Source organism: Oncorhynchus gorbuscha, linkage group LG02 (assembly GCF_021184085.1).
Source record: "Oncorhynchus gorbuscha isolate QuinsamMale2020 ecotype Even-year linkage group LG02, OgorEven_v1.0, whole genome shotgun sequence".
Taxonomy (NCBI): Eukaryota; Metazoa; Chordata; class Actinopteri; order Salmoniformes; family Salmonidae; genus Oncorhynchus; species Oncorhynchus gorbuscha.
The window spans coordinates 53,952,971-53,980,170 of NC_060174.1; the positions used below are offsets into that span (position 1 = coordinate 53,952,971).

Consider the following 27,200-nt stretch of genomic DNA (forward strand, 5'->3'; position numbering starts at 1 on the left):
GGCCAGACTACAGTTTGCTACTGCACATGGGGACGAAGATTGTACTTTTTGGAGAAATGTCCTCTGGTCTGATGAAACAAAAATAAAACTGTTTGGCCATGATGACCATCGCTATGTTTGGAGGAAAAGGGGTGAGGCTTGCAGGCCAAAGAACACTATCCCAACCATCCCCACCATCAATTTGAGCAGGAAAATAATCCTGCACCAACAGGCTAAATCAAGTTTGTAATTTTAAAGTGGAAATTTCAAACTTTAGAAGCCTTTTTAAACCCTGAATACCCTGTGAGTTTGCATTTCCTGCCGTGCAGGAAAATCCTCAGCAACAAAAGAGTGATCAAATGAAGATCATACATCTGTATATATCTGCTGCAGAGAGACATGAGAGAAGAGCATGAGAGAACTTGTTTTGGGAATATAAAAGTGCTGAAATAATTTTGGCTCACTATAAAAAAAAATCTAGAACTTGCCGCTGGTACAGCCGGCTAACTCTACCTACAGTTTTTACAAATCGATACTTAGAGTCAAATATTGATATAATATTGTCCCAAAATCATTTTTCCCCCATCACTACATACAACAAAGACTAGCCAGCATCCTGTTTCCCCTGACACTACCTTTAACATATCAGTTTCAACAATCGCTGGTGACATTATGAGAAATAGAACAGAGCCTCCTGCTGCCAATCTGATCTCTAGTCGATAGTGGTACGTACCAAAGTAATATGGGTTGTGTCCCAAATGGCATCCTACTCCCTACATGGTGCACTACTTTTGGGGCCCTGGGTAAAGGCAGTGCACTATACAGGGAATAGGGTGCCATTTGGGATGCAGAGGTGGCCTTCCTGTGGAGGCTCCATCCTTCTCTATCCCCATCCTCAGCGCATACACTCACCTTTGCGCTGGCTCTGTTAGTGATGTGTGTGTGGGGTGTGTGTGTGTGTGTGTGTGTGTGTGTGTGTGTGTGTGTGTGTGTGTGTGTGTGTGTGTGTGTGTGTGTGTGTGTGTGTGTGTGTGTGTGTGTGTGTGTGTGTGTGTGTGTGTGTGTGTGTGTGTGTGTGTGTGTGTGTGTGTGTGTGTGAGAAGGAGAGAATGAATGAGTGATGCTGAGGGAGGAAACCCATGGGATCAGGGGGTTCATCTGGGAAGGCGGACTCAAAGGCCCAGGGGTGAGTCAGCGTGCTCGGTGTCACTCTACAGGTCACTGGGCACCCCCTGGAGCTCCTCTGATAAGGAGCAGGCAGTTGATGGGGTGGCTGACACACACACACGGCGGCTCGCATGGCCGGGCCCGAGGGAGGCAGGCAGCGATAAGAAGCTTCATGAATACAGCATCACATTAGCATTCTAGCAGTCACCGCTAAAGTCCCCGTCCTAGCCACAATAGAGTCTAGACCGGAGAGACTAGCAGGACACTGGTAACTAGATATTGTAGTGCAGCTAATAATAGCTGATGTGAGTGGGAAGTTTGTGGTTGACTAGCGCTTGAGGCTGTGCGGTGTTTATTGTTTGGATTTCAGTGAGGCTAGCTAGCTCGATATGGCACGTGTTTATTATTTGTTCTCTAGTCACACTGACACAGTTCCACGGGCGTTTTTAATAGGGCAATTTGTCAACGAGATTGTCACAAAAGGTTTGATAAAACTCCACGTCTTTGTCAGATAGAAATCAATTCCTCGCCAATGCAGGGGAGTCGCAAGTCGAGACACACAGAGCGTAAGGATAATTTATTCCAATTGTAAAATCTATTTGAAAGTCCAATAGCATTAGTACCTGGAGCGCGAGACGCTTCCTACGAACTAATTAAATTGCAAATCTTTAAAGAAATTTCACTTCCAGTCAGATGACAATGCGTAAAAAGAGTAATATAAGCCAAATGGTGATCAGTAGTGTAAATTATTCATTATGTTTGATGTACCCGAAAGTATATTAATCAAAAAATGTTAAACAGGTTTCTGTTAAATCGTTCTATCTCAGGCATAACTATCATCTTACTAATATCAATATTTAAGATGTATCCCGTTTCGAGGTCCTCTAATCTAGAGATAAGCCATTTCACAAGCCCACTGCACACATTCCTCTAGCAGTAGAGTCACTATCCGAAGGAGCTCACAGTCGAGAAGTGGTGCACCTCAGGGGGTAACTGGAGTGTGTGTAAAAGTTGCTACTTCAGGGGGGGTAACTAACTCGTGGCTATGTTCTGTTCTCTCCCCCGCAGGCAGGCAGCACCGTGCTGCAGTATACCAGCCAGCACCTCCTCCTACACACCAGAGCTCCTCTCACACGCAACCAGACCTTTCAGCCTTCTCAGTCTTCATAGCCCTCAACACAGGGAGAAACACTAGCTGACATACTGGGGAGAACCCTCCTGCTTTCATATGTCACCTAGCTGAATGCCTCTTCCACATACCAATTCCACATACAGTATTCGTCCAACGTATCTCTCTTATGGTTATACTGATAGGGATGCTACAATCCTAGGTTTACATGAGCCATATACAGTAGTTTGTATTGTTCTCTAACTCAAATCTCTCTCTGTGGTCAGTTCCTATTCTCTGACCAGCAGATGTGTGTGTGTGTGTGTGTGTGTTGGAAACAGAGCATGTGCAGTGCCAGGAGAACACTGAGTGGGAGTCCATTAGTGTCACCGCTGTGCCTCCCAGCTCATCACGAACACTCTGAGTGTCATCACTCATGTCAGTTCCCCTCCACCGCCCGGGGCTGCCTGTCAAACGCCAGGGGGAGTGTCTGCCATGGTGGCAGTGGTAGCACAGGCACTTTTAGGGGGGGGGGGGTTGTTAAACGCCACTCACACACTCTGGACCGACCTGTCGGCTCGTAAGGAGCTTTGTCCAGCGGGCCTCTGTCTGTTGAGAGCAGGTTTGTGTTTCATGACAGAACGACTGAATTTGGATTGAGAACGTATGGGATAGTATTATAACCAACCTTTATTTAACTAGTCTGTTAAGAACACATTCGTATTTAGAATAATGGGCAAACCCAGACAACGCTGGGCCAATCACAGCCGGATGTGATACAGCCTGGAATCGAACCAGGGTCTGTAGTGACGCCTCTAGCACTGAGATGCAGAGCCTTAGACCGCTGCGCCACTTGGGAGTCCCAGGCTACAAGTTAGAGAGTATCCCCATTGTGAAATATGTGTGTCTATATGTCAGTTGCTGTGTGCTGGGGAAAGGTGTGTGTTTGGATTTTGAAGAAGAACTTTCCTCGAAGGCTGCTGTGGGGACTAGTACAAATCTCATACAGCCCGAGGGAGACGCCGAGAGAGATAATCGATATGAGGAGGTCTGTTTTTAGACGCTGTGGGTGTTTTGAGTCTGTGTTTATTCAATCGGAGAATCTGTTTTTAGCAAGGGATGGGGGCTTAGATTTGGACTTGAGGGCTGAGATACTTCAGAGCAACTGACAGATCTGTGTAAAAGCTGTAAGAGGAGCAAACAAATATCTCCCTCAAGAACCAACACGTGTGTTTCTTCGAGAGACAAAAAGAGAGAGAGAGAGAGAGAGAAAGGGGAAGACAGAGAGAGAAAAGAGGAAAGCCAGAGGGAGAAAGAGAGGGAGAAAGAGAGATAGAACGAGAGAAAGGAAACATTATAAAAAGAGAGAGAGAGGAAGACCCTACCAGTCCATCACATCATGCCTTTCCAGCTGTCTACCAGAAACCCCCCAGCTCCAGGGAGAAATTTGTATTTTAGGCCCTGAACACTGAAATATATCCAGTCTGCATGGAGAAATCAATGTTTTCTGTTCTTTGTTTAGAAGTGAGCTCCTGTCCTATAACTAAGGGAGTTATGTGTTCCCCTTGTGTCTGACACTCAATATTTGAGGCATCACCTCAGTGATAGCTCCAGGTGAATGTTATATAGGTCAGCGTATGGCAGAGAGATAGATACTGCTTACTGTCTATACCCCACAGCCACAGCATCTGAGCTATCCTCTCTCACACCAGACCCATTGGCTGGGAGTATGTGGCATAATGTGTAGCTACAAGAGCTTGTTTGTACGTATAGCTAGCAGAGGACCAAGAAACTGAAGTACTGCAGCTAATTGTAAAGTTAAAGAAAATACTTATAGATGAACACAATGTAACACGTTCTCACCAGTACGTGTAAACCTTGAGGTGAGATTCTTGGAACTTATTATCTGCAATATGAGTGACGCTGGGTAGCGTTTGCTTGCTGAACCCCTAAAGCAGTATACCACACGTGTACATTAACCACTGCTGTGTGACCTGCTGGGTGAACAGGTGGGCTCATTTCACATTCTATTAAAATCAACATGGTGTTTCAGTTCCTTTTAGCCAGACTGGTCTCTAAATCCATTAATTAGACTGGGAGGGCATGCCATGCTCCGTTAGTGGGTGAACACAGTAACACAGTGCAGTACCCAGCCCATCTGCATTCACAAAGGAGGGCAAATGCTTGCGTTCACCGAATGGCACTCTTACCTATTGCTGGACCGGTAGCACTTTAAAATGAACGTGGACGTGATTGATTATGAGACCATGGTAAAGTTGAAAGGTCTCCCAGCAGACCACTACGGGGTGTCTAGCGGACGCCCAGAGGGCCGACCAACCCTAGTTTTGGGAACCTCTGCTCTGTTCTGTGGTGACACGTTGATGCTATACGAGGACAGGGGAATATGACTGAGACAAAGAGAGAAAACCCAATATACTGTAAAAGATGCAGCAAGTCTTTAACAGGTTGGCTGACTGCTGTTTTGGGACAATTAGCAATTGTCATGGTGACTTTCCACGGAGGCTGATGTCTTTTTATGTTTTAAACACAGCTTTCTTCTCTGCCTCAATAGGGCTTGTCTATCATCGCTGGGCGGGGGTGCCCCTACCCTCCACCTGCTTCCATGTTTCCAAACCCATAGAATTGTTATCCTGAAAATCACAGTGGAACAGATACTTTGCTCCCAAATCACCTAATTATAAGACATTGGGTGAATGTGGAGCAGATGCACTCCTCTCAATCCCCCCCAACCCTGTCTCCCCCTGCCTCCCTCTGCTTTCCAATCGTGGGAGCCATTTGGTCTCATTCTAGTGTTACATTGGATCAGCGTGGAACATGCTACTGTCCATGCCAAGCGCTGCCATGGTATAAATGAACCTAATCGCTTTCCACCCCTCCAGCACTCCCTCCCCCTGCCATCACCCGCTGTCGCAAGTCAGCCTGGCAAGAACCATAGAGCTCCAGGCTCCACGTATATCAGATCCAGTGTTCTGTCACTACCTGGCCTGTCGTCGGACTCAGAACAGCGTGGGGACTTGGAAAGAAAGAGAGAGAGAGAGGAGCCGCTTCATGAGAGCAAAAGGTCACGAGTGTAACTCCTTAAGAGGTACCCAAACTACCAGTTAATGACTCCAGTGTCTGGGGCCACCATTAAACGTCTGCTAGTGAAGAACAGAGAGATGACGAGAAAGAAAAAGGGCTCTTAAGGGAATATTTTCACTGACCCCCAACCTGTCTAGATCACCTCCAATGGACACCTCCTCGTGTCCAGGCCCTTCGGCGCTCGCTCAGTTCCCCCCACACCCTCCCTGGTGCCTGAGAGGAGACAAGAGCAGCTGTCACCTTGCGTGGCCAGAAGCCCCTGTCTTATCTATCCACAGCCAGCATTGACCTCCTTCTCTCCTTCTCTCTCAATGACACATCTTGGTCTGATGTTTGACCCTCTGTTGACCTTATCAAGATACAGTATATAGCCTCGTTGTGTACATCAGAGTGGGACACTTTACAGCATTGTACATCTCTCCACGGGAATGTGGCCTTGATTGGTTAATTGCTGATTAAAGATTAATGTGGGATTCTAATATTCTAGGGGGATTTCTAACGATTCTCTCTCACACACACACACACACACACACACACACACACACACACACACACACACACACACACACACACACACACACACACACACACACACACACACACACACACACACACACACACACACACACACACACACACACACACACACACATCTATTACCCAGTCAGGTTGTAATTGTGCCTGGGAATGAACAGGCAGTGAGTAGAGGCTGATTGCTACAGCGTCTCAGCACACTCTCCCAGGAATGAGACTAAACGAGCAGACCCTCGTCTCACACTAACAACAATCCTTCATTATGGCCATTAGATAGATGAACCAGAGCCTGATGGAAGGAAAGAAAGGGAACAGTGAACAATAGCCACACCAGCCAACAGCCACCAGATTTTAAGTCTTTAAATATTTGTATCTGTGCTATTACTGAGCTTGGCTTGTACAAAAGAACCAATGTGATAGGCCCCCAAAGTGCAAAAAGCACCCAAGAGATCAAATCAAGGATGGCACAAGCAAATGATTAAACAAGCAATCTCAAAGTGCTTAAAATATTTTGAATAGTATTGAACCTAGAGCCACATGAGACCCACTCACTGTAGGTTCCCATGGCAACCCAAACTGGCTGTGCACATCTTTGTAAAGTCAAGATACTTCCAGACAAATGAGCATTGCTCTAAAGTGTTTGCGACATGCTCCTTGCTATTTATTTCAACAAATATTCTGTAGAAACTTTGAGAGGCACCCGAATGATTCATCAGATAGTGTGTAGTGCTGAAATCACTTAACATCCTCGGGACGCTCTCCTCAAACATCCGTGCCAGGTGTTTCAAATCAAGATTTGTTTGTTTTTGTCTTGTGTTTTGTATGCATTCAAATGACCAGGTGTGCTACTGTTTCAGTAGTCTATTTGCCATTGACGGGAGACACTGTAACAGTTCATTTAACACCCAAGCAGGCCTGGACCTCATCAACGCTCAGGTCGGACAAACATGTCACAACACGAGCACACACACTGAAGCTACCTGCACATAGAGATCGAAGAGATGAGAGAGAGAGAGAGAGAGAGAGAGAGAGAGAGAGAGAGAGAGAGAGAGAGAGAGAGAGAGAGAGAGAGAGAGAGAGAGAAGGGCGAGTGAGTGAAGGGGATACAACTCATTTTGAAGAGCCCTCGCGTTCGGCCAGCGGGGCTGAGAAGATGGTGGACGGGGCGGTTCGGGGATTTGATATACGGCTGAAAAGGTCAACGGCGCTCTTATTGGGATAAGAAAGCGACAGAAAAGGAAAAGGTCAATTCATCAACTCCCTCTTAAATCCTCCTCCCCTGCCCGCGCCTCCTGAATGAGATTTAGTAGAGTGACGGATAAACCCCATTGACTTGATATCTTCCCGTAAATTTGCCAGGACCAACGTTAGTGGGGGAAAGGGGAAATCCTTTGCCATGTTGCAGGGCAAAATAAGACAGTCATGTTATCTAGCGTTATATTATCAGTGGGGAGAGGCTCATTCTAGACAACAAAAATATGAGCTGTTTGAGCTATTAACAGCTACCGTGCTCAGTGGCGATTTTAGCATGTACATCTTGGTGGGGTAACAAAAATAAAGTGGGATGCATGCCAGGAAAGCCACTACACAACACTAAACAATACATTAATTGCACTGTAACGGTGACAAACGGCGCCCGCAAACTGTTAGGGCCTACAAAATGCTGTTCCAACAGCAGGGTCCCAACAGCAGTCCCAACACATTACGACTGCTACACCTGGCTATCAGTGGAGCCTTGTCTGGCAGCGAAACAGTTCATTCAGCCTCATTTACTGCCTTTAAAAAAACATAGCTGATATGGCTGACTTGCTTAAACAAATGTGGTTTCTACTGACAATTGAGATGTAGATAAGAGGTCATCCGTAATTTTGAAGACTTTAATTAAGACATTAGTCAATACAACAATTTGTTCACCACTTTGAAAATGTATAGCAACAGAATTCCGAACATGGGCCGTTCTTACAGTTCCCAGTTGTCTTGAGCTCACTGAAGTCCGATTTTGCATTTCCGAGTTAACAGTTGTTTTGAGCCAATAGTGATCAAAGCTGTCATCAAGGCAAAGGGTGGCTACTTTGAAGAATCTCAAATATAAAGTATATTTTGATTTGTTTATCACTTTTTTGATTCCTTCATAGTGTTGATGTCTCCACTATTATTCTACTTATGTGGAAAATAGTACAAATACAGAAAAACCCTTGAATGAGTAGGTGTGTTCCAACTTTTGACTGGTATTGTATATCTGTTTCAACCATTTTCAACCTAAAAAAAATGTGGAATAGGCAAAGACTGATTTCCGGTCAATCAGATGGAAAAGGGGTCTTAGAAAACATCTACGAGAAGAAGTATTAGAAGGTATTAAAAGCTATTAGAAATACATTAAAACACAATAATGTTGAAGTAAAGACCCCTGGTAGTAGATATGTTATGCAGGTGAATGAGGACCCAAAAGCGACTTGGCGAAAACAGAGTCTTTATTCCAGTAAAGGAAATATGCAATACTCCTAGACAAATCGGAGCGGTAAACAAAGCATAAAAAACTAATTCCACTCGTAGTGACGAGGACAGACTGGAGACTCGACCATAAACTGTAGGTTGCCTCGGGAAGGCACCGACCGTAGCAGACTCAGACACCTGCTCACACGCAGCATCTGAGGGAAACACGACACGACAGGGCGAGACAAAGACACAGCACGGTGAACAATATACAAGGATCCGACAGGACAGAAACGGAAAACAAGGGGAGAAATAGGGACTCTAATCAGAGGACAAGATAGGGAACAGGTGTGGAAAGACTAAATGAGTGAGTAGGAGAATAGGAACAGCTGGGAGCAGGAACGGAACGATAGAGAGAGGAGAGAGAGGGAGGGGGAGAGAGAGGGATAGAAAAAGGGAACGAACCTAATAAGACCAGCAGGGGGAAACAAACAGAAGGGAAAGCATAATGACAAGACAATATAAGACAAAACATGACAAGATAGCACAATGATTGGAAGTCTATGGTAATGCTAGTTAGTACTAGCTCCCAAAACTACTGCAAACTTCCTTCATACTGGACACAGAAGCTGTGTTCGAATACCCATACTAACATACTGTATACTACATACTTAATGAGTATATACTACATACTATGTACTATTATTTTAGTCCACTGTAAACGAGCGGTATGCTTTGTTGAGCGTACTAGCGCTGTCCACCGGAAGTTGATGCAGTTGCTATGCAACTTCTTGCTAGCTTGTTAGCAGAGCTAACACATTACTAGCTAGACATCTTACGATTTCATTAGCAATGTCCATTGAGAATACACAATGACTATACAACTTAGCTAAGCTATTAATAAAGTCAATAATAAAGGCAATAAAAGTTGGTCAGTTAGTTAGATAGCATATAGTTAATACACTGGTACATACAAGGAACTGCTGTAATGATATGTTATGCGGTTCGTGAGGCTAGCATTGCCAACAATTTGTCAGCCAACTTATTTTACAAGTCATTACTTGTCGGACTTCGGCTGCTTTCATTTCCACAATTTTCTTAAAATCGAAAAATGTTGTGAAGCCACGCCCATTTTCTGAAGAATTTGCATCATGGCCCCTAAAACCACAGAAATAGTTTCCACTGCTTGTATACTTCGAATTCAGGAGAATGTAGTACGACATCCGGAAACTTTTGGCATACTAACTATATCCATACTATGACCAATAATAATACTATATACACAATTTACGTCACAAATAGTATGGTTAGTTCGGTTAGTATGAGTATTCTAAAACAGCTAGAGACATAAAAATGGTGTCCACAAGTTCATCTGACTCTGGGGAAGTAGATAAAGGCCCTAATAAAAAAATGCTATTGTGTTCTTTGAAATACATCTTCTTTTTTAATGTCACCGAAGACCTTCATAAATACAACAAAATTCTTCTTCTTCCAAGGGCATACACAGTAGAAGTCAGAAGTTTAAATACACTTAGGTTGGAGTCATTAGTTTTCCAACCACTCTATAGTTTTGGTAAGTCGTTTAGGAAATCTACTTTGTGTATGACACAAGTCATTTTTCCAACAATTGTTTACAGACAGATTATTCCAGACGTTTACATACACTAAGTTGACTGTGCCTTTAAACAGCTTGGAAAATTAAAAACGATGATGTCATGGCTTTAGAAGCTACTGATAGGCCAATTGACATCATTTGAGTCAATTGAAGGTGTACCTGTGGATGTATTTCAAGGCCTACCTTCAAACTCAGTGCCTCTTTGCTTGACATTATGGGAAAATTAAAAACAATCTGCCAAATCAGCCCTAAAAAAATGTAGACCTCCACAAGTCTGGTTCATCTGTACAAACAATAGTACACAAGTATAAACAAAATGGGACCACGCAGCCATCATACCACTCAGGAAGGAGACGCGTTCTGTCTCCTAGAGATGAACGTACTTTGGTGAGAAAAGTGCAAATCAATCCCAGAACAACAGCAAAATACCCTGTGAAGATGCTGGAGGAAACAGGTACAATAATATCTATATCCACAGTAAAACGAGTCCTATATCGACATAACCTGAAAGGCCGCTAAGCAAGGAAGAAGCCATTGCTCCAAAACCGCCATAAAAAAATCCAGACTAAGGTTTGCAACTGCACATGGGGACAAAGAGCATACTTTTAGGAGAAATGTCCTCTGGTCTGATGAAACAAAAATAGAACTGTTTGGCCATGATGACCATCGTTATTTTTGGAGGAAAAAGGGGGAGGCTTGCAAGCCGAAGAACACCCTCCCAACCGTGAAGCACAGTGGTGGCAGCATCATGTTGTGAGGAAAATTATGTGGATATATTGAAGCAACATCTCAAGACATCAGTCAGGAAGTTAAAGCTTGATCGCAAATGGGTCTTCCAAATGGACAATGACCCCAAGCATACTTCCAAAGTTGTGACAAAATGGCTTAAGGACAACAAAGTCAAGGTATTGGAGTGGCCATCACAAAGCCCTGACCTCAATCTTAAAGAAAATTTGTGGGCCGAACTGAAAGAGCGTGTGCGAGCAACGAGGCCTACAAACCTGACTCAGTTACACCAGCTCTGTCAAGAAGAATGGGCCAAAATTCACCCAACTTATTGTGGGAAGCTTGTGGAAGGCTACTCAAAACATTTGACCCGAGTTAAACAATTTAAAGGCAATGCTACCAAATACTAATTCAGACCCACTGGGATTCTGACTCACTGGGAATGTGATGAAAGAAATAAAGGCTGAAATAAATCATTCTCTCTACTATTATTCTGACATTTCACATTCTTAAAATAAAGTGGTGATCCTAACTGACCTAAGACAGGGAATTCTGACTAGGATTAAATGTCAGGAATTGTGAAAAACTGAGTTGAAATGTATTTGCCTCAGGTGTATGTAAACTTCCGACTTCAGCTGTATGACGTGTATTAGTTAGACTTTGACTTTCAAAAGACATAAATTGAAATATATTACACAACCGTTCAATAGTTTAGGGTCACTTAGAAATGTCTTTGTTTTTGAAAGAAACGCACATTTTTTGGTCCATTTAAAATAACATCAAATTGAACAGAAATACAGTGTAGACATTGTTAATGTTGTAAATGACTATTGTTGCTGGAAACGGCTGATTTCTTTTTAATGGAATATCTACATAGGCATACAGAGGCCCATTATCAGCAACTGTGTTCCAATGGCACGTTGTGTCAGCTAATCCAAGTTTATCATTTTAAAAGGCTAATTGATCATTAGAAAACACTTTTGCAATTATGTTAGCACAGCTGAAACCTGTTTTGATTAAAGAAGCAATAAAACTGGCCTTCTTTAGACTAGTTGAGTATCTGAAGTATCAGCATTTGTGGGTTCGATTACAGGCTCAGAATTCTCCTGAAACTCGTCAGTCTATTCTTGTCCTGAGAAATGAAGGCTATTCCATGCAAGAAATTGGCAAGAAACGTTTTCTTTACCCCAAACTTTTGAACGGTAGTGTATATATTTCACTGGACAGATGGTCATGCAGAGTGGAGGGAGAGAGTGCGAGTCGAAGTAGAGAAGCGTTGTTTCATGATTTCTAAAAGTGTTGAACAAAAACAGCATCGTTTTGCTGATCATTGTCTCTGAATGTCCTGAAACTGCGATCGATACAGAGGGGGACTGGAGGCCTTCATTGCGAGATCACTGAGATTGAATAACTTGCCATTGATTCAACGTCACATGCTTATTGTTGACAACAACACATAGTGTTACTGCTATAGACAACTACTGTATCTAGTGTAGCTATTGTACTACAGTATCATTTGTGTTATCGTCCTACGAATGGCTCTGTCACCGCATTCAGTGGTCATTCACTGTATATTTAGAAATGCTGTGTGAAATACATGTCAAATACTTTAAAGAGAATGCTGTATGAGCTCTGTGGTTCTGTATTCAGTGTGAGCGCTTGGTTATGTAATCCACTGCAGTAGTTTCTCCTCTAGCAGAGACCAGAGAACTACTGTGTGAATAATACCACACGCTTCAGGCCTAGACAAGGAACAGGGAGAGGTAAATATTCCTAGTTTGTAAACAACTGTGCCACTACGGTTGAATGGTGGGATCCCGGTTACTGAGATTTACCGCCCGAAACCATTCCCTTTTCCGGCATAAATATCTGAGAGAAACCGATAAATCAGAATACATTATTTACATGAACAGCATTTGCATGATATGGAACTGTTAAATGATATGCAATGTCTAAATCTGGCTTCTCTACAGCCTCTGCATGATGAATCAACGCTCAGGGTGGGGACAGACAGCCCATCTCAGTACGGAGTGCAGATCACAATGCATGTAGACCCATGATCTCATCGTGGTAACGTGTTTTCTTGTGACAGGTAGGCCTACATTTGCTGCAGCATAGCCTATGCTCCATTAATTTACTCCATCTCCATCTGGCTTTCGGGCGTCACCTTGTCTTTTAATTGTAAAGAATATCATTGTTTTCATTGCAGCTGCAGAGTTTTAAAACAGCCTATCGCTCGAATATCATTGCGTATCACTCTCTCGCAGTCTTTCTCTCCCTCTCCATCAACTCCATTGATATTCTCCGTCTCTTGCGCAATACGCAAACACCTGTACCCCCGCTGGCCTTTTTCTTGGAGTCCCATGCAGGAAAAGCTAGACTAGAATAGCTTGCTGGACATATATATATATATATATATATTTTTTTTTTTTTGCATTCCTTATACTAATAGACTATTCGAAGAGGGATGCAAGCTTTTTTTTGCTGAATGTTAAATACAGCAGACAACAGAACTCACGGGTAGTTTGAAAGAAGAGCGAACATGTGATGGTGGTAAGCTATAGCAGTTATTTATTCAGACCCATAACCATTCCATCTTCGAGAAGAGAAGTGAAAGCCTTCTGCATCTAATTCTATTCCTATATTATTCAAGTATATCATTACAATGATAAGGACAACGAAACGTTTTTCATTTAACTGTTGAAAGTGAGGAAGGCATGAAGCAACGAGAGAGAGAGGTAGGCTAATAATATTAAGGGGAATATTATGAAAGGCATATATGCGTCAGCTTACTAATTATACAAATAGACCCTGTTATATTTCAAAATAAAAACCTAATTTCCTACTGGAGCTTGTTTCATTTATTTACCTGAAAGAGCATATACAGTAGCTAGCTACATTTACAACTTCTATGTTTTTCTGTTATGCGTAATGTGCAGTAGTCCATATATGTATTGGATAACGGCACAATCATTTGTTTTTTTTTGGGGTGGGGGGTCATTGAATGTCGTTAATGAAGGGCTCATAAAATGTATTTAATATGTCTCATCAGGCTCAGGTAGCATCAGGGTTGAATTTTCATCCTGATCAAAGCAGTAATTAAATCCAGACATTTATATGCTTTATAATGCTTTTGAATGACACTTCCGGTTTTGGCAGGAAATGCCGGGTCACCCGGCAGATAAGTGATTTATTCTAGGGATGAAACATTTGTAAAATCCGGGAAAATGTTCAATTTTTCCATGGCTAAAAATGAAAACACAAAGCTGACCAAACTTGTTGGTCCTTTACAAACCTGTTGTGTGTAAAATACTGTGTGACAGCTTGGAAAATAAATCAATGTGACTCTGGATGACAACATAATGATGTTTGTTTCCAACATTAGGGCTGTATTCCTAAAGAACCGGATTTCCTTGCCACGATACTAACGAGTATTGCGATACTGGTAGTGCAAAGTGGATAAAGATCAACTCAGCAATACAGCATATGTATTAGTGAGAGAGACTTCTTCAAACATGGTGGAGGTGGATAATGATAGGCCAGGATTCTGATTAAAACCAGGAGGATGAACTGCATTTGGAGTTTAAGGCTGGTGACGGGATGGAAATGTGGGCCTGGGTTATTCCCAGGTAAATGGGTGGACAAAGGAAAGGAGGACCAGATTATATTTCAGTGTAATCTCTGGCTGGTGGACACAAGATCAATCAATCCCCCCCCCCCTGTTCTCTCCTATCAATTTTAATGGTTGAGGGACATCATTCAGAAAAAATGTAATGGGACAAGAAGATGGATGAGAACATTTGTAGTCTGGAGATAGAGAGGGAGGAGCAGTTGAGAGAGAGAGAGAGAGAGAGAGAGAGAGAGAGAGAGAGAGAGAGAGAGAGAGAGAGAGAGAGAGAGAGAGAGAGGAGCAGTTGAGAGATAGAGAGGGAGGGAGGGAGCAGTTGAGAGAGAGAGAGAGAGAGAGGGATGAGCAGTTGAGAGAGATAGAGAGGGAGGGAGGGAGGGAGGGAGCAGTTGAGTGAGAGAGAGAGAGAGAGAGAGAGAGGGGGGAGCAGTTGAGAGAGATAGAGAGGGAGGGAGGGAGCAGTTGAGAGAGATAGAGAGGGAGAGAGAGAGGGAGGGAGGAGTTGAGAGAGAGAGAGAGAGAGAGAGAGGGAGGGAGGGAGCAGTTGAGAGAGAGAGGGAGGGAGCAGTTGAGAGGGAGAGAGAGAGAGGGAGGGAGCAGGAGAGTTGAGAGAGAGAGAGAGAGAGAGAGAGAGAGAGAGAGAGAGAGAGAGAGAGAGAGAGGGAGGGAGGAGTTGAGAGAGAGAGAGGGAGGGAGGGAGAGAGAGAGAGAGAGAGAGAGAGAGAGAGAGGGAGAGAGAGAGAGAGAGAGAGAGAGAGAGAGAGAGAGAGAGGGAGGGAGGGAGCAGTTGAGAGAGAGAGAGGGAGAGGGAGGGAGCAGTTGAGAGAGAGAGAGGGAGGGAGGGAGCAGTTGAGAGAGAGAGTGAGAGAGAGGAGGGAGGGAGGGAGGGAGGGAGGGAGGGAGGGAGGGAGGGAGGATGACAGAGAGTCCTTATAGTGCCAGTGAAAACCATCACAAACACACACCAACTACAGTATTTCCCCACACTGTCTGATCCCTTTTTAAGGGGGTTCTCTTCATCAAACAGTCCCTCACAAGACACGTTGATAACACTGCATCACTATTGTTTTTTGTGTGAGATAAATACAGGCTTCCAAGTGGCGCAGCGGTCTAAGGCACTGCATCTCAGTGCTAGAGGCATCACTACAGACCCTGGTTCGATTCGGTCTCTTCACAGTCCCCAGGTCCAAAACAGAGGCTGGGAAGCCCACAGTATTAAATAGAGCCATGGCTACATAACTCTCTGCCACCCAAAGCTAGTAATAAAAACAGATAAAATAACACCTTACTGCACAAAGGGGACTGTGAAGAGACACAGCCATTTTATATATCTTGTATTGTGATTGTGAGGCTTGTTGTGCAACTACACTGAACGTCTTTACCTCAGATCAACATGTTAACAACTCTTATAAAACTCACTCATCCAGCCCTGACACCTGCGTTGGCGCACAGCGCGCCTGATACATCCTTAAAGCAACAGTACTCAATACTCAACTGAGCTACGACACAACAAAGTCGGTGCAGCCAGCTGGTTTCTCCACGCATCGCGCCGACAGAAACAAACATCTTTCTGGTAAGAAGAGGGGCGGGGGCGTATGGCTTATGGCTAACGAGACGTGGTGTGGTCCCAAAAACATACAGGAACTCAAGTCTTTCTTTTCACCTGATTTAGAATTCCTCACAATCAAATGTTGACCGCATTATCTACCAAGGGAATTCTCTTAGATTATAATCACAGCCATATATATTCCCCCCCAAGCAGACACATCGATGTCTCTGAACAAACTTTATTTGACTCTTTGCAAACTGGAATCCATACATCCTGAGGCTGCATTCATTGTAGCTGGGGATTTTAACAAGGCTAATCTGAAAACAAGGCTCCCTAAATTGTATCAGCATATCGATTGTGCAACCAGGGCTGGCAAAACCTTGGATCATTGCTATTCTAACTTCCGCGACGCATATAAGGCCCTGCCCCACCCTCCTTTCGGAAAAGCTGACCACGACTCCATTTTGCTGATCCCTGCCTACAGACAGAAACTAAAACAAGAAGCTCCCACGCTGAGGTCTGTCCAACGCTGGTCCGACCATTCTGATTCCACACTCCAAGACTGCTTCCATGGACTGGGATATGTTTCGTATTGCGTCAGACAACAACATTGACGAATACGCTGATTCGGTGTGCGAGTTCATTAGAACGTGCGTTGAAGATGTCGTTCCCATAGCAACGATTAAAACATTCCCAAACCAGAAACCGTGGATTGATGGCAGCATTCACGTGAAACTGAAAGCACGGAACCACTGCTTTTAATCAGGGCAAGGTGACCGGAAACATGACCGAATACAAACAGTGTAGCTATTCCCTCCGCAAGGCAATCAAACAAGCTAAGCGTCAGTATAGAGACAAAATAGAATCTCAATTCAACGGCTCAGACACAAGAGGTATGTGGCAGGGTCTACAGTCAATCACGGATTACAAAAAGAAAACCAGCCCAGTCACGGACCAGGATGTCTTGCTCCCAGGCAGACTAAATAACTTTTTTGCCCGCTTTGAGGACAATACAGTGCCACTGACACGGCCTGCAACCAAAACATGCGGACTCTCCTTCACTGCAGCCAAGGTGAGTAAAACATTTAAACGTGTTAACCCTCGCAAGGCTGCAGGCCCAGACGGCATCCCCAGCCGCTCCCTCAGAGCATGCGCAGACCAGCTGGCTGGTGTGTTTACAGACATGTTCAATCAATCCCTATCCCAGTCTGCTGTTCCCACATGCTTCAAGAGGGCCACCATTGATCCTGTTCCAAAGAAAGCTAAGATAACTGAGCTAAACGACTTTCGTCATCATGAAGTGCTTTGAGAGACTAGTCAAGGACCATATCACCCCCACCCTACCTGACACCCTAGACCCACACCAATTCGCTTACCGCCCAAATAGGTCCACAGACAATGCAATCTCAACCGCACTGCACACTGCCCTAACCCTGTGTCTCGACCCCGCCCTGTGCAACTGGGTACTGGACTGCGTTCTGAGCCCTCTCCTGTACTCCCTCTTCACCCCCGACTGCGTGGCCATGCACGCCTCCAACTCAATCATCAAGTTTGCGGACGACACAACAGTGGTAGGCTTGATTACCAACAACGACGAGACGGCCTACAGGGAGGAGGTGAGGGCCCTCGGAGTGTGGTGTCAGGAAAATAACCTCACACTCAACGTCAACAAAACTAAGGAGATGATTGTGGACTTGAGGAAACACCCCCCTATCCACATCGATGGAACAGTAGTGGAGAGGGTAGTAAGTTTTAAGTTCCTCGGCATAGACATCACAGACAAACTGAATTGGTCCACCCACACAGACAGCATCGTGAAGAAGGCGCAGCAGCGCCTCTTCAACCTCAGGAGGCTGAAGAAATTCGGCTTGTCACCAAAAGCACTCACAAACTTCTACAGATGCACAATTGAGAGCATCCTGGCGGGATGTATCACCGCCTGGTACCGCAACTGCTCCGCCCACAATCGTAAGGCTCTCCAGAGGGTAGTGAGGTCTGCACAACGCATCACCGGGGGCAAACTACCTACCCTCCAGGACACCTACACCACCCGATGTTACAGGAAGGCCATAAAGATCACCATGGACAACAACCACCTGAGCCACTGCCTGTTCCCACCGCTATCATCCAGAAGGCGAGACTGAAAAACAGCTTCTATCTCAAGGCCATCAGACTGTTAAACAGCCACCACTAACATTGAGTGGCTGCTGCCAACACACTGACTCAACTCCAGCCACTTTAATAAGGTGAAATGATGTAAAATATATCACTAGTCACTTTAAACAATGCTACCTAATATAATGTTTACATACCCTACATTATTCATCTCATATGTATACGTATATACTGTACTCTATATCATCTACTGCATCCTTATGTAATACATGTATCACTAGCCACTTTAACTCTGCCACTTTGTCTACATACTCATCTCATATGTATATACTGTACTCGATACCATCTACTGTATCTTGCCTATGCCGCTCTGTACCATCACTCATTCATATATCTTTATGTACATATTCTTTATCCCCCTAAACTTGTGTGTATAAGACAGTAGTTTTGGAATTGTTAGTTAGATTACTTGTTGGTTATTACTGCATTGTCGGGAAACTAGAAGCACAAGCATTTCGCTACACTCGAATTAACATCTGCTAACCATGTGTATGTGACCATTAACATCTGCTAACCATGTGTATGTGACCATTAACATCTGCTAACCATGTGTATGTGACCATTAACATCTGCTAACCATGTGTATGTGACAAATAACATCTGCTAACCATGTGTATGTGACCATTAACATCTGCTAACCATGTGTATGTGACCATTAACATCTGCTAACCATGTGTATGTGACCATTAACATCTGCTAACCATGTGTATGTGACCATTAACATCTGCTAACTGTTAGCGAACTGTTAGCTTGATAGCACACGCCTGCTAACCGTCTGAAACACTGCGTCCCAAACACTCTCTGAACCCATTTACTTTCTATCTCTTTTTGATTTTTATTTAGTTTATACCTTCCGGAAACCTGCCTCACCCACTGTGATACGGAATCGCTATTACTTTTAATTGTATTTTTTAGAACACACTCAAGAACCTCCAGACGCTAACCAGCTAACTAGCTACAAGCTATTTAGTCATTGTTAGTTTTTTTTAACCTGGATAATACTCGCCAGTCCAGCTTCCCTGCCCATCCACCGCTTCCCCCTGGACACTGATCTCTTGGCTACATAGCTGACGCACACTGGACTGTCCATTAATCACTGTACTCCATTCTGCTTGTTTGTTTTATCTGTCGGCCCAGTTGCCTAGTCAACGCCATTTTACCTGCTGTTTGTTGTGCTAGCTGATTAGCCTCGCCTACTGTTTTTAGCTAGCTTTCTCAATTCAACACCTGTGATTACTGTATGCCTCGCTGTATGTCTCTCTCAAATGTCAATATGCCTTGTATACTGTTGTTCAGGTTAGTTATCATTGTTTGAGTTCACAATGGAGCCCCTAGATCCACTCTGCATACCCCTGTGACCTCCTTTGTCCCACCTCCGACACATGCAGGTCATCTACAAGTCCATGCTAGGTAAAGCTCCGCCTTATCTCAGTTCACTGGTCACGATGGCTACACCCATCCGTAGCACGCGCTCCAGCAGGTGTATCTCACTGATCATCCCTAAAGCCAACACCTCATTTGGCCGCCTTTCGTTCCAGTAATCTGCTGCCTGTGACTGGAACGAACTGCAAAAATCGCTGAAGTTGGAGACTTTTATCTCCCTCTCCAACTTCAAACATCAGCTATCCGAGCAGCTAACCGATCGCTGCAGCTGTACATAGTCTATTGGTAAATAGCCCACCCATTTTCACCTACCTCATCCCCATACTGTTTTTATACTGTTTTTTATTTATTTACTTTTCTGCTCTTTTGCACACCAATATCTCTACCTGTACATGACCATCTGATCATTTATCACTCCAGTGTTAATCTGCAAAATTGTATTATTCGCCTACCTCCTCATGCCTTTTGCACACATTGTATATAGACTGCCCATTTTTTTTTCTACTGTGTTATTGACTTTTTTTATTATTATTATTTTTTTTTTTATTGACTTGTTAATTGTTTACTCCATGAGTAACTCTGTGTTGTCTGTTCACACTGCTATGCTTTATTTTGGCCAGGTCGCAGTTGTAAATGAGAACTTGTTCTCAACTAGCCTACCTGGTTAAATAAAGGTGAAATAAAATAAATAAAAATAAAAATTAACATCTGCTAACCATGTGTATGTGACCATTAACATCTGCTAACCATGTGTATGTGACCATTAACATCTGCTAACTATGTGTATGTGACCATTAACATCTGCTAACCATGTATATGTGACCATTAACATCTGCTAACCATGTGTATGTGACCTATAGCATCTGCTAACCATGTGTATGTGACCATTTAACATCTGCTAACCATGTGTATGTGACAAATTGCTGAACACAACACCACGTGTTAGATATTTTGTGTATGTACTGATGTCGACTATGTGTGCCGCTTTAAATGTATGTAGATCAGTCCTGGACTAATAATGTTCTGTACTACCGTATTATGGCATGTTTCATGTGGAACCCAAGACGAGGAGCTGCTGCCTTTGCAGCGGCTATTTGGGGATCCTAATAAATACCAAAAATACCAGACTCCATTTTTATGTTTGATTTCTTGACCTGCAAGTGATATGAGGTGGTGCTGTACAGCAGCAGCGCCGCAATAGAGCATCCTGCAACACTGGACACTATGAGGTGAAGTTTCCCCTTGGTACAGGATTTTAACCATGTGTAGGGGAAATGCAAAACTGACCCCAGATCGGGGTAATGGGGAAATGTCACCCTCGTCCCTGCAGGCTGCAGCACGTGTGGTACTCGGGTGGCACTCCTGCCTCTTCGCAGAAAGAGAACCCGTACTCCATACATCATAGAACTCTTTGGAATCAACCTTTTCACCCAGGCTCAGATGGTTTCCGGATCTGCCTCATTTCAGCTCTGTCACCCAGAGTCGCCACTCAGTCGCTTCGCGAAGCGCCGCAGACGCCGAACCGCCAAGACGGCTTAAACATTACAATGCGTCGGTTGAAAAGTTCTTCATTTCGACATTCAGAGACCCAAAGAAGACAACTGCAGCATTTACAATCCATTCGCTTAAGCAGCTCTTCATCAAACAACTCACCGCACCACATCCATAATGTATTTCTCCGTGGTACAATTTCTGGATGCAAAGAACAATCTCATACAATCAATTTATTTCCTAAAGCATTTTTTTGGGGAAGAGTGAACATGTTTCCTTTTTTTTCTTCCTTCTTCATCTACACTGTATCAGGGGCAAGTTATCAGGCGGTGTTGTGCCTCATTGACTTAACGCTGTTTTCCATTTCATTCCCAAACGCAGCAGAGCTCGACTCTGCGCCTGCCTACTCATATCTTTCAGAACCCATCATCGTGCTCTGCTTTCTTCGAAATGGGTTCATTGGAAAGCAGGAAGGAATGGTCATTGGAAAAGGACTAACAATCAACTCGGAGTAGGTGTTATAATGGTAGAGACACATTTCGGATCTGGCGTTTGGGCATTCCGTCAGCAACAGTGACAGCTGTCTGTTAGTGTGGCCTAGGGGTGACATATTAACATGACTTTACACTCAATTCACTCAAGCTATTGGAATCCCAATCCCCCGAGACCAAACTACGACACTAATGCTTTAGTTTGATTCTAAGGTAATTCAGTTTGTACACTCCTATCATGGATATACCATAACAAGAAAGCACAATGGAGAACACATTAATCTAAGCTAATGGATGCTTACTGTAAACTACTATAGCAGACTGCTGGAATCCCATCATAGCCATTAGTCTCTGAGCTCCACTCTGCTACGTTTGCTGCGCCACTCATCAACATCTGTGGTGCTGCTAATTAGCCCCAAAAAGCCACACATCAGTGGGTCTGAGCAGCAAGGAGACATGACACAATGAGATTTTCAAAAATCTATACGAGCTCCCAGAGCGAAGAAACTATTTCTATTGTCTAGAATAATGTATTTTAGGGGGTTTGGGTAGCCTACTGTGTCATTTGAAAGAAAGTAAGAGCTGTTAAGCATGCCAATAGCATACCAAGCATGCCAATAGGGTTCACATGTGTTCTATCCTTGTCACTGAAACACTCTCTTCACCAACAGGACAATCACTGGGAGGTGAGCGAGAGAGAGAGAGCGAGAGCGAGAGCGAGAGCGAGAGAGAGAGAGAGAGAGAGAGAGAGAGAGAGAGAGAGAGAGAGAGAGAGAGAGAGAGAGAGAGAAGGAACAAGAAATATAAAATAAATGATGTAGCTTTCGGTCAGATTCAGAGCCGAAAATAAAGAGATAGCAACTGGAGAGAGGAAGAGGGAGAGAGGGGCAGCAAACAGAGAGCGTGAAAGGGAGAAAGGAGAGGTGAGAGTGAATACAGCTCCCACAACTCATGGGGTCAGTGCAGCAGGGACAGTGTCACAATTGCTTCTGAATGTGGAGAGAGGAGAGGGGAGGCGTGAGGGTGAGGGGAGGCGGAGAGGAGAGACGTGAGGGGGACCAACCACTGTGACTGACTCCTGCTCCTGAAATCAGCGTCTCTCTCACGCCGGGAAGATGCTCTGCATAATAACAAAGGATTCCAGCTCTCTGTGTGGCATGTAGGTAGAGAGAGAGGAGAGAGAGAGAGAGGGGGGGTGAAAGCGAGAGAGCAAGAAAGGTAGTGTGAAAGAGATAGAAGATGTAGCGTTGCCACTCCAACCAGAGAGAGAGAGAGAGAGAGAGTGAGACAGAGAGAGATAGAGTGAGTGAGACAGAGAGAGGGAGAGAGAGAGAGAGAGTGAGACAGAGAGAGAGAGAGAGAGAGAGAGAGAGAGAGAGAGAGAGAGAGAGAGAGAGAGAGAGAGAGAGAGAGATAGTGAGACAGAGAGAGACAGAGAGACAGAGAGACAGAGAGACAGAGAGAGAGTGAGACAGAGAGAGGGGGAGCGTGTCCTCTGTGCAGCGGAGCTCTCACAGACAAACACAGCGGGTTGGAAGTGTGTCAGTGTGTCTTTGTGGTCAGGAGGATACGTTTGTTATGACAGGGGACGCTTGCGTACAGAGCTCACACACTGCAACAGCTAACCTAGTCCTCCATTCCTTCTCACGCTGTTCCTTCTGACCCTCTTTCTTCTTGCTCAATACCTTTCCATCTCTTCAGCTGTTCCCACGATTCTCATTCTTCATTCTCATTTTTCATCAATCTTCCTCTGTTTTGCTTTCTTTCATTTTCTCTCTCTTTTCCTCTCTCTCTCTCTCTCTCCTTCTTGTTCTATCTTTTCCTCTCTCCTCCCTCCTTCTCCCTTTTCCCCTTCCTCTGAAAGTTTCAACTAGATTTGCTTTAAAGACAAAGACTATTAACCAAATAGCTCCTCCTTTACTGGTGCTAGTACAGAAGCTTAAAACTATCTGACGCAAGCATCACCTTTATTCATTCATACAACGCCAATTACTATGACAACGCCCCTCACTTGAGTATATGACACAGACTCCAGTTGCACAGGACGAGCTGAGAAACGACAGGCAGCGGTTAACACAGCCTTCCCCCTAACCAACCTCCTTATCCTCTTAAGGGTAGAGAGACATTTCACACCTAATTGATGCACAGAATAGTTTTTTCATAAATCAGCTAATGAGGACTGTGATCACACTCGTGTAAAGACACCGCATGTTGGGGGGGGGTCGGTGGAGTTCAATGGTTGAGCTCCAGGAGAGGCTGAGCTCCTCCGTTATTAGCCTGTCGTGAAATGAGGCCTGGAGAGGGAAATAAGGGGAGAATGGGGGAGTTTTGAGGGAGACTATAACACCACACGTTTACCCACTGAGCCACATAATTAAAAGATGCTTAAATATCGAGATCCACATGCCGGTAATGAAAATGTTACAGTACGTGAGTCATCCTAACTAAAGCTAACTAGTAATCCAATGGACAGTTCGACCATCAACTCTTTGTTGTGAGACGTCCTTCCTTGTTTATGCTTCATGAGTTCAAAAAGTATAAACAAGACATTGTTTCTTGAAGACCAAAGTACTAGTGTACATTGCCAGTGAGATTGAGACAGCTTGAAGAGAACAGAAACACATCAGGTATCTTCCAAAATGAGATGACGTTTTCCAATTGACTATAAACTCAAACATGCTCAAAGCACTCCCGCACAAAGACGATTACAAACATTCCCAACCCCAAACAGCCTAGCATGAACACACAAGACTGAAACAGTCCCTTAAACACCAAACAATCTGCTACCGATTACACAAAGACAGACGACTCACGTTGGACGAGCCAGTCACAAATTGTTCAAACCCCAAATAACATGTACCCAAACAAACAGCTTTTCACCCCAGAACGTGTGACACGACACCGAATTGTTAACAACCCCCCAAAAAAAGACTGGACAATAAATATAACCAAACTGTTTAATCACAACAGTCTGAACACTTCAAGGGTGCTTTTAGTACGACTGACTGTTCTACCTGCTCTCAGACTCTCTGACTGAATGAATGCATTCCACTCCTCTCTGACACATCTGAAGCGCTCTTCTGACGAGGTGTGGAACTCCTCTCAGAGCTCTCCTAGCCGGAAACACACAAATCTGTCTCTCTCCTCTCTCTCTCTGTATTTATCTCTCACTATCTTTCACGACGTGAAGCACTTTATTACGCGTGTCAAAAATCACTATACAAATAAAATAATTCATATTATTATTATTATTATTTGTCTCAGGTGAAATACCTCCTGTTCTCCTAATAGGTAAGCCGAAGGAAGCTCTCCTTGCCTCTTTTCAATACACAGAGATGCTTTGCACACAGCACACGGCAACACCATCAGGGCCGGCCCTAGCCTTTTGGGGACCCAAAACATTTTATATGCCTCCATCTTAATGAAACAGACACATCTTGCGATGGGACATAGAGAAAAGGTTGCAATTTTAAAGCAAGGGGCCCTAAGCGGTAGCTTACATCGCTTACGCCTAGTGCCGGCCCTGCTCATCATAGACAGCACACATCACACACCGTCACAGAACACACGCCATGCACACAAACACACTGACTGAATGGCAGCACCGTGACAGTGAGACTCAGCGGTGTCGGTATCCTCCACTCACCTGTGCGATCTCATACAGCAGCTTATAGTGTTCCTCTCGTTTCTGTAAAGTGCACAGATTGCAGCCCATTCTAATCGTCGTGGCAACGCCGGGCGTCCAATCGTCCCCGAGCGACAGCAGCAGCAGTGGAACCGTACGGACAGGGGGTCACCCTCCAGACCGGTGCACCCGTTCTCATCAGTCACTCCGTAGTGGGCATCTCACACACACCACACATTGACACACTCACATTCGCAAACAAACACCCTCATACACACCGAGCCAAGGATATGCAAAGCTCCAGCGTGGTAGAACAGAAGGAAGCTCTAATGTAAAGCACTGTAATGGATACAGCAGTAGGAGCTGTGATAGTAATGGTAGCGGTTTCAGCATCACCCGGTGCCTCTCTCTCTCTCTCTCTCTCTCTCTCTCTCTCTCTCTCTCTCTCTCTCTCTCTCTCTGTCTCTCTCGTCTCCTCTCTCTCTCTCGTCTCCTCTCTCTATCTCTGTCTCTCACTCACTCACACACTACACGCTGGAGTTGTGACTCCCGCTCTCCCGCTCACCGAGAAAGACACTCCCCCTTTTCCTTATCGGTTCACTTAGCCTTGGTGCACATGTCTACACAGATAGCTGCTCATGAATAAGGAGGTAGGCTGGGTTCTTATTCATGAGGGGGTGTGGTCAGGGGAGGGATCTAGTGAGGTAGGAGGGTCGTGTGGTACCCAGCATGTTGGCTCATTAAGATCAAGGAACACTTACACAATGAGGTTCCTTTGTGTGAGCAGCACCTCGGAGGAGGCTGAGCAACACTGCATTCCCGCTGAATTATACAGACACAGAGAGAGAGAGATGAGTGAGAGGAGAGCTCTTTATGAAGTGATCGCAGAGAGTAGCCTCATCAACAGAGAGAGAGCGGAGGAGAGAGGGAGGCAGAAAGGAGGAGAGAGAGAGGAGGATATAGGATATATAGAGAGAAAGGAAGAGAGAGAGTGAGAGGGTGAAAGAGAGACATAGAGAGAGAGAGAGAGAGAGAGAGAGAGAGAGAGAGAGAGAGAGAGAGAGAGAGAGAGAGAGAGAGAGAGAGAGAGAGAGCCACTGAACTGATCACAGAGTAGCCCGTGTAATGCTCGACCACAAGCTTCCTATTTGAACAACCCCGTAATAAAAGGAAAGGTCAAAACCCCAAATGAAATGCTAACAACTTGAATGACTTCATGGAGCTCTGGACATTATGTGATCAATGTACGCTGTGCACACACGCCTCGCGGGTGAAAACAGTGTGCCTTTCTATGTTAACAGAGCCTAATGTGGAGATAAGACAGTCAACAGTGTAATGGATATTTCTCAGCCATCATAAAACACACAGTATATTTACCTACATCACACAAGCCACGACCACCTGATAACACAGAGTCGCACTAAATGACAGATTATAGTCCCAATGAATGACAGATTATAGTCACACTAAATGACAGTTTATAGTTACACTAAATGACAGATTATAGTCCCAATGAATGACAGATTATAGTCACACTAAATGACAGATTATAGTCCCAATGAATGACAGATTATAGTCACACTAAATGACAGATTATAGTCCCAATGAATGACAGATTATAGTCCCAATGAATGACAGATTATAGTCACACTAAATGACAGATTATAGTCCCAATGAATGACAGATTATAGTCCCAATGAATGACAGATGATTATAGTCCCAATGAATGACAGATTATAGTCCCAATAAATGACAGATTATAGTCACACTAAATGACAGATTATAGTTACACTAAATGACAGATTATAGGCAGCTGAGAGAGTTGTGGATGGCACAGCATATATTAACAGGTTGTGTGATGAAACATTTGGCATGTTACAGTATGTGTATATGCTAAATGATAGATCACAGAGCTCAGAAACAGTTGTAGATGGCACTGATTGTTTTGCAATACAAAGGAATGGAGAAACAACAATGGTTGAACAAATCAATGATGTGGTATGCAAGCGGGTAAATACGTGACAATAATATCACATTATGTTATTGTTTTAGATACATATCACAATAGGATGCTTGAGCAAATAAAGAGTATGGTATAGCTACCGGCAGAAAAATACCCCCAAAACATATTGTCAGTAAGGGAAGGCGGGGAGACTTAAAAGAAGAAGATGGATTAATCGCTGGTTTCTCTCAA

The 27,200-nt window shown here is 44.2% G+C and overlaps 1 protein-coding gene across 2 annotated transcripts in view; it reads right to left on the reverse strand.

The window, feature by feature from the left end:
* LOC123993182 (PDZ domain-containing RING finger protein 4-like) overlaps positions 1–27,200 on the reverse strand; it is a 218,824-nt gene that overhangs the window by 88,423 nt on the left and 103,201 nt on the right. Inside the window, exon 1 of one of the 2 annotated variants that reach the window (XM_046295065.1) lies at positions 25,028–25,450. The exons of the other annotated variant lie outside the window; for it this stretch is intronic. Within the exon in view, the coding sequence (XP_046151021.1) occupies positions 25,028–25,096 (69 nt within the window). The 5' untranslated portion in view covers positions 25,097–25,450. Of the gene's footprint in view, positions 1–25,027; positions 25,451–27,200 lie in introns of those variants that run through there. 2 annotated transcript variants of the gene reach the window in all.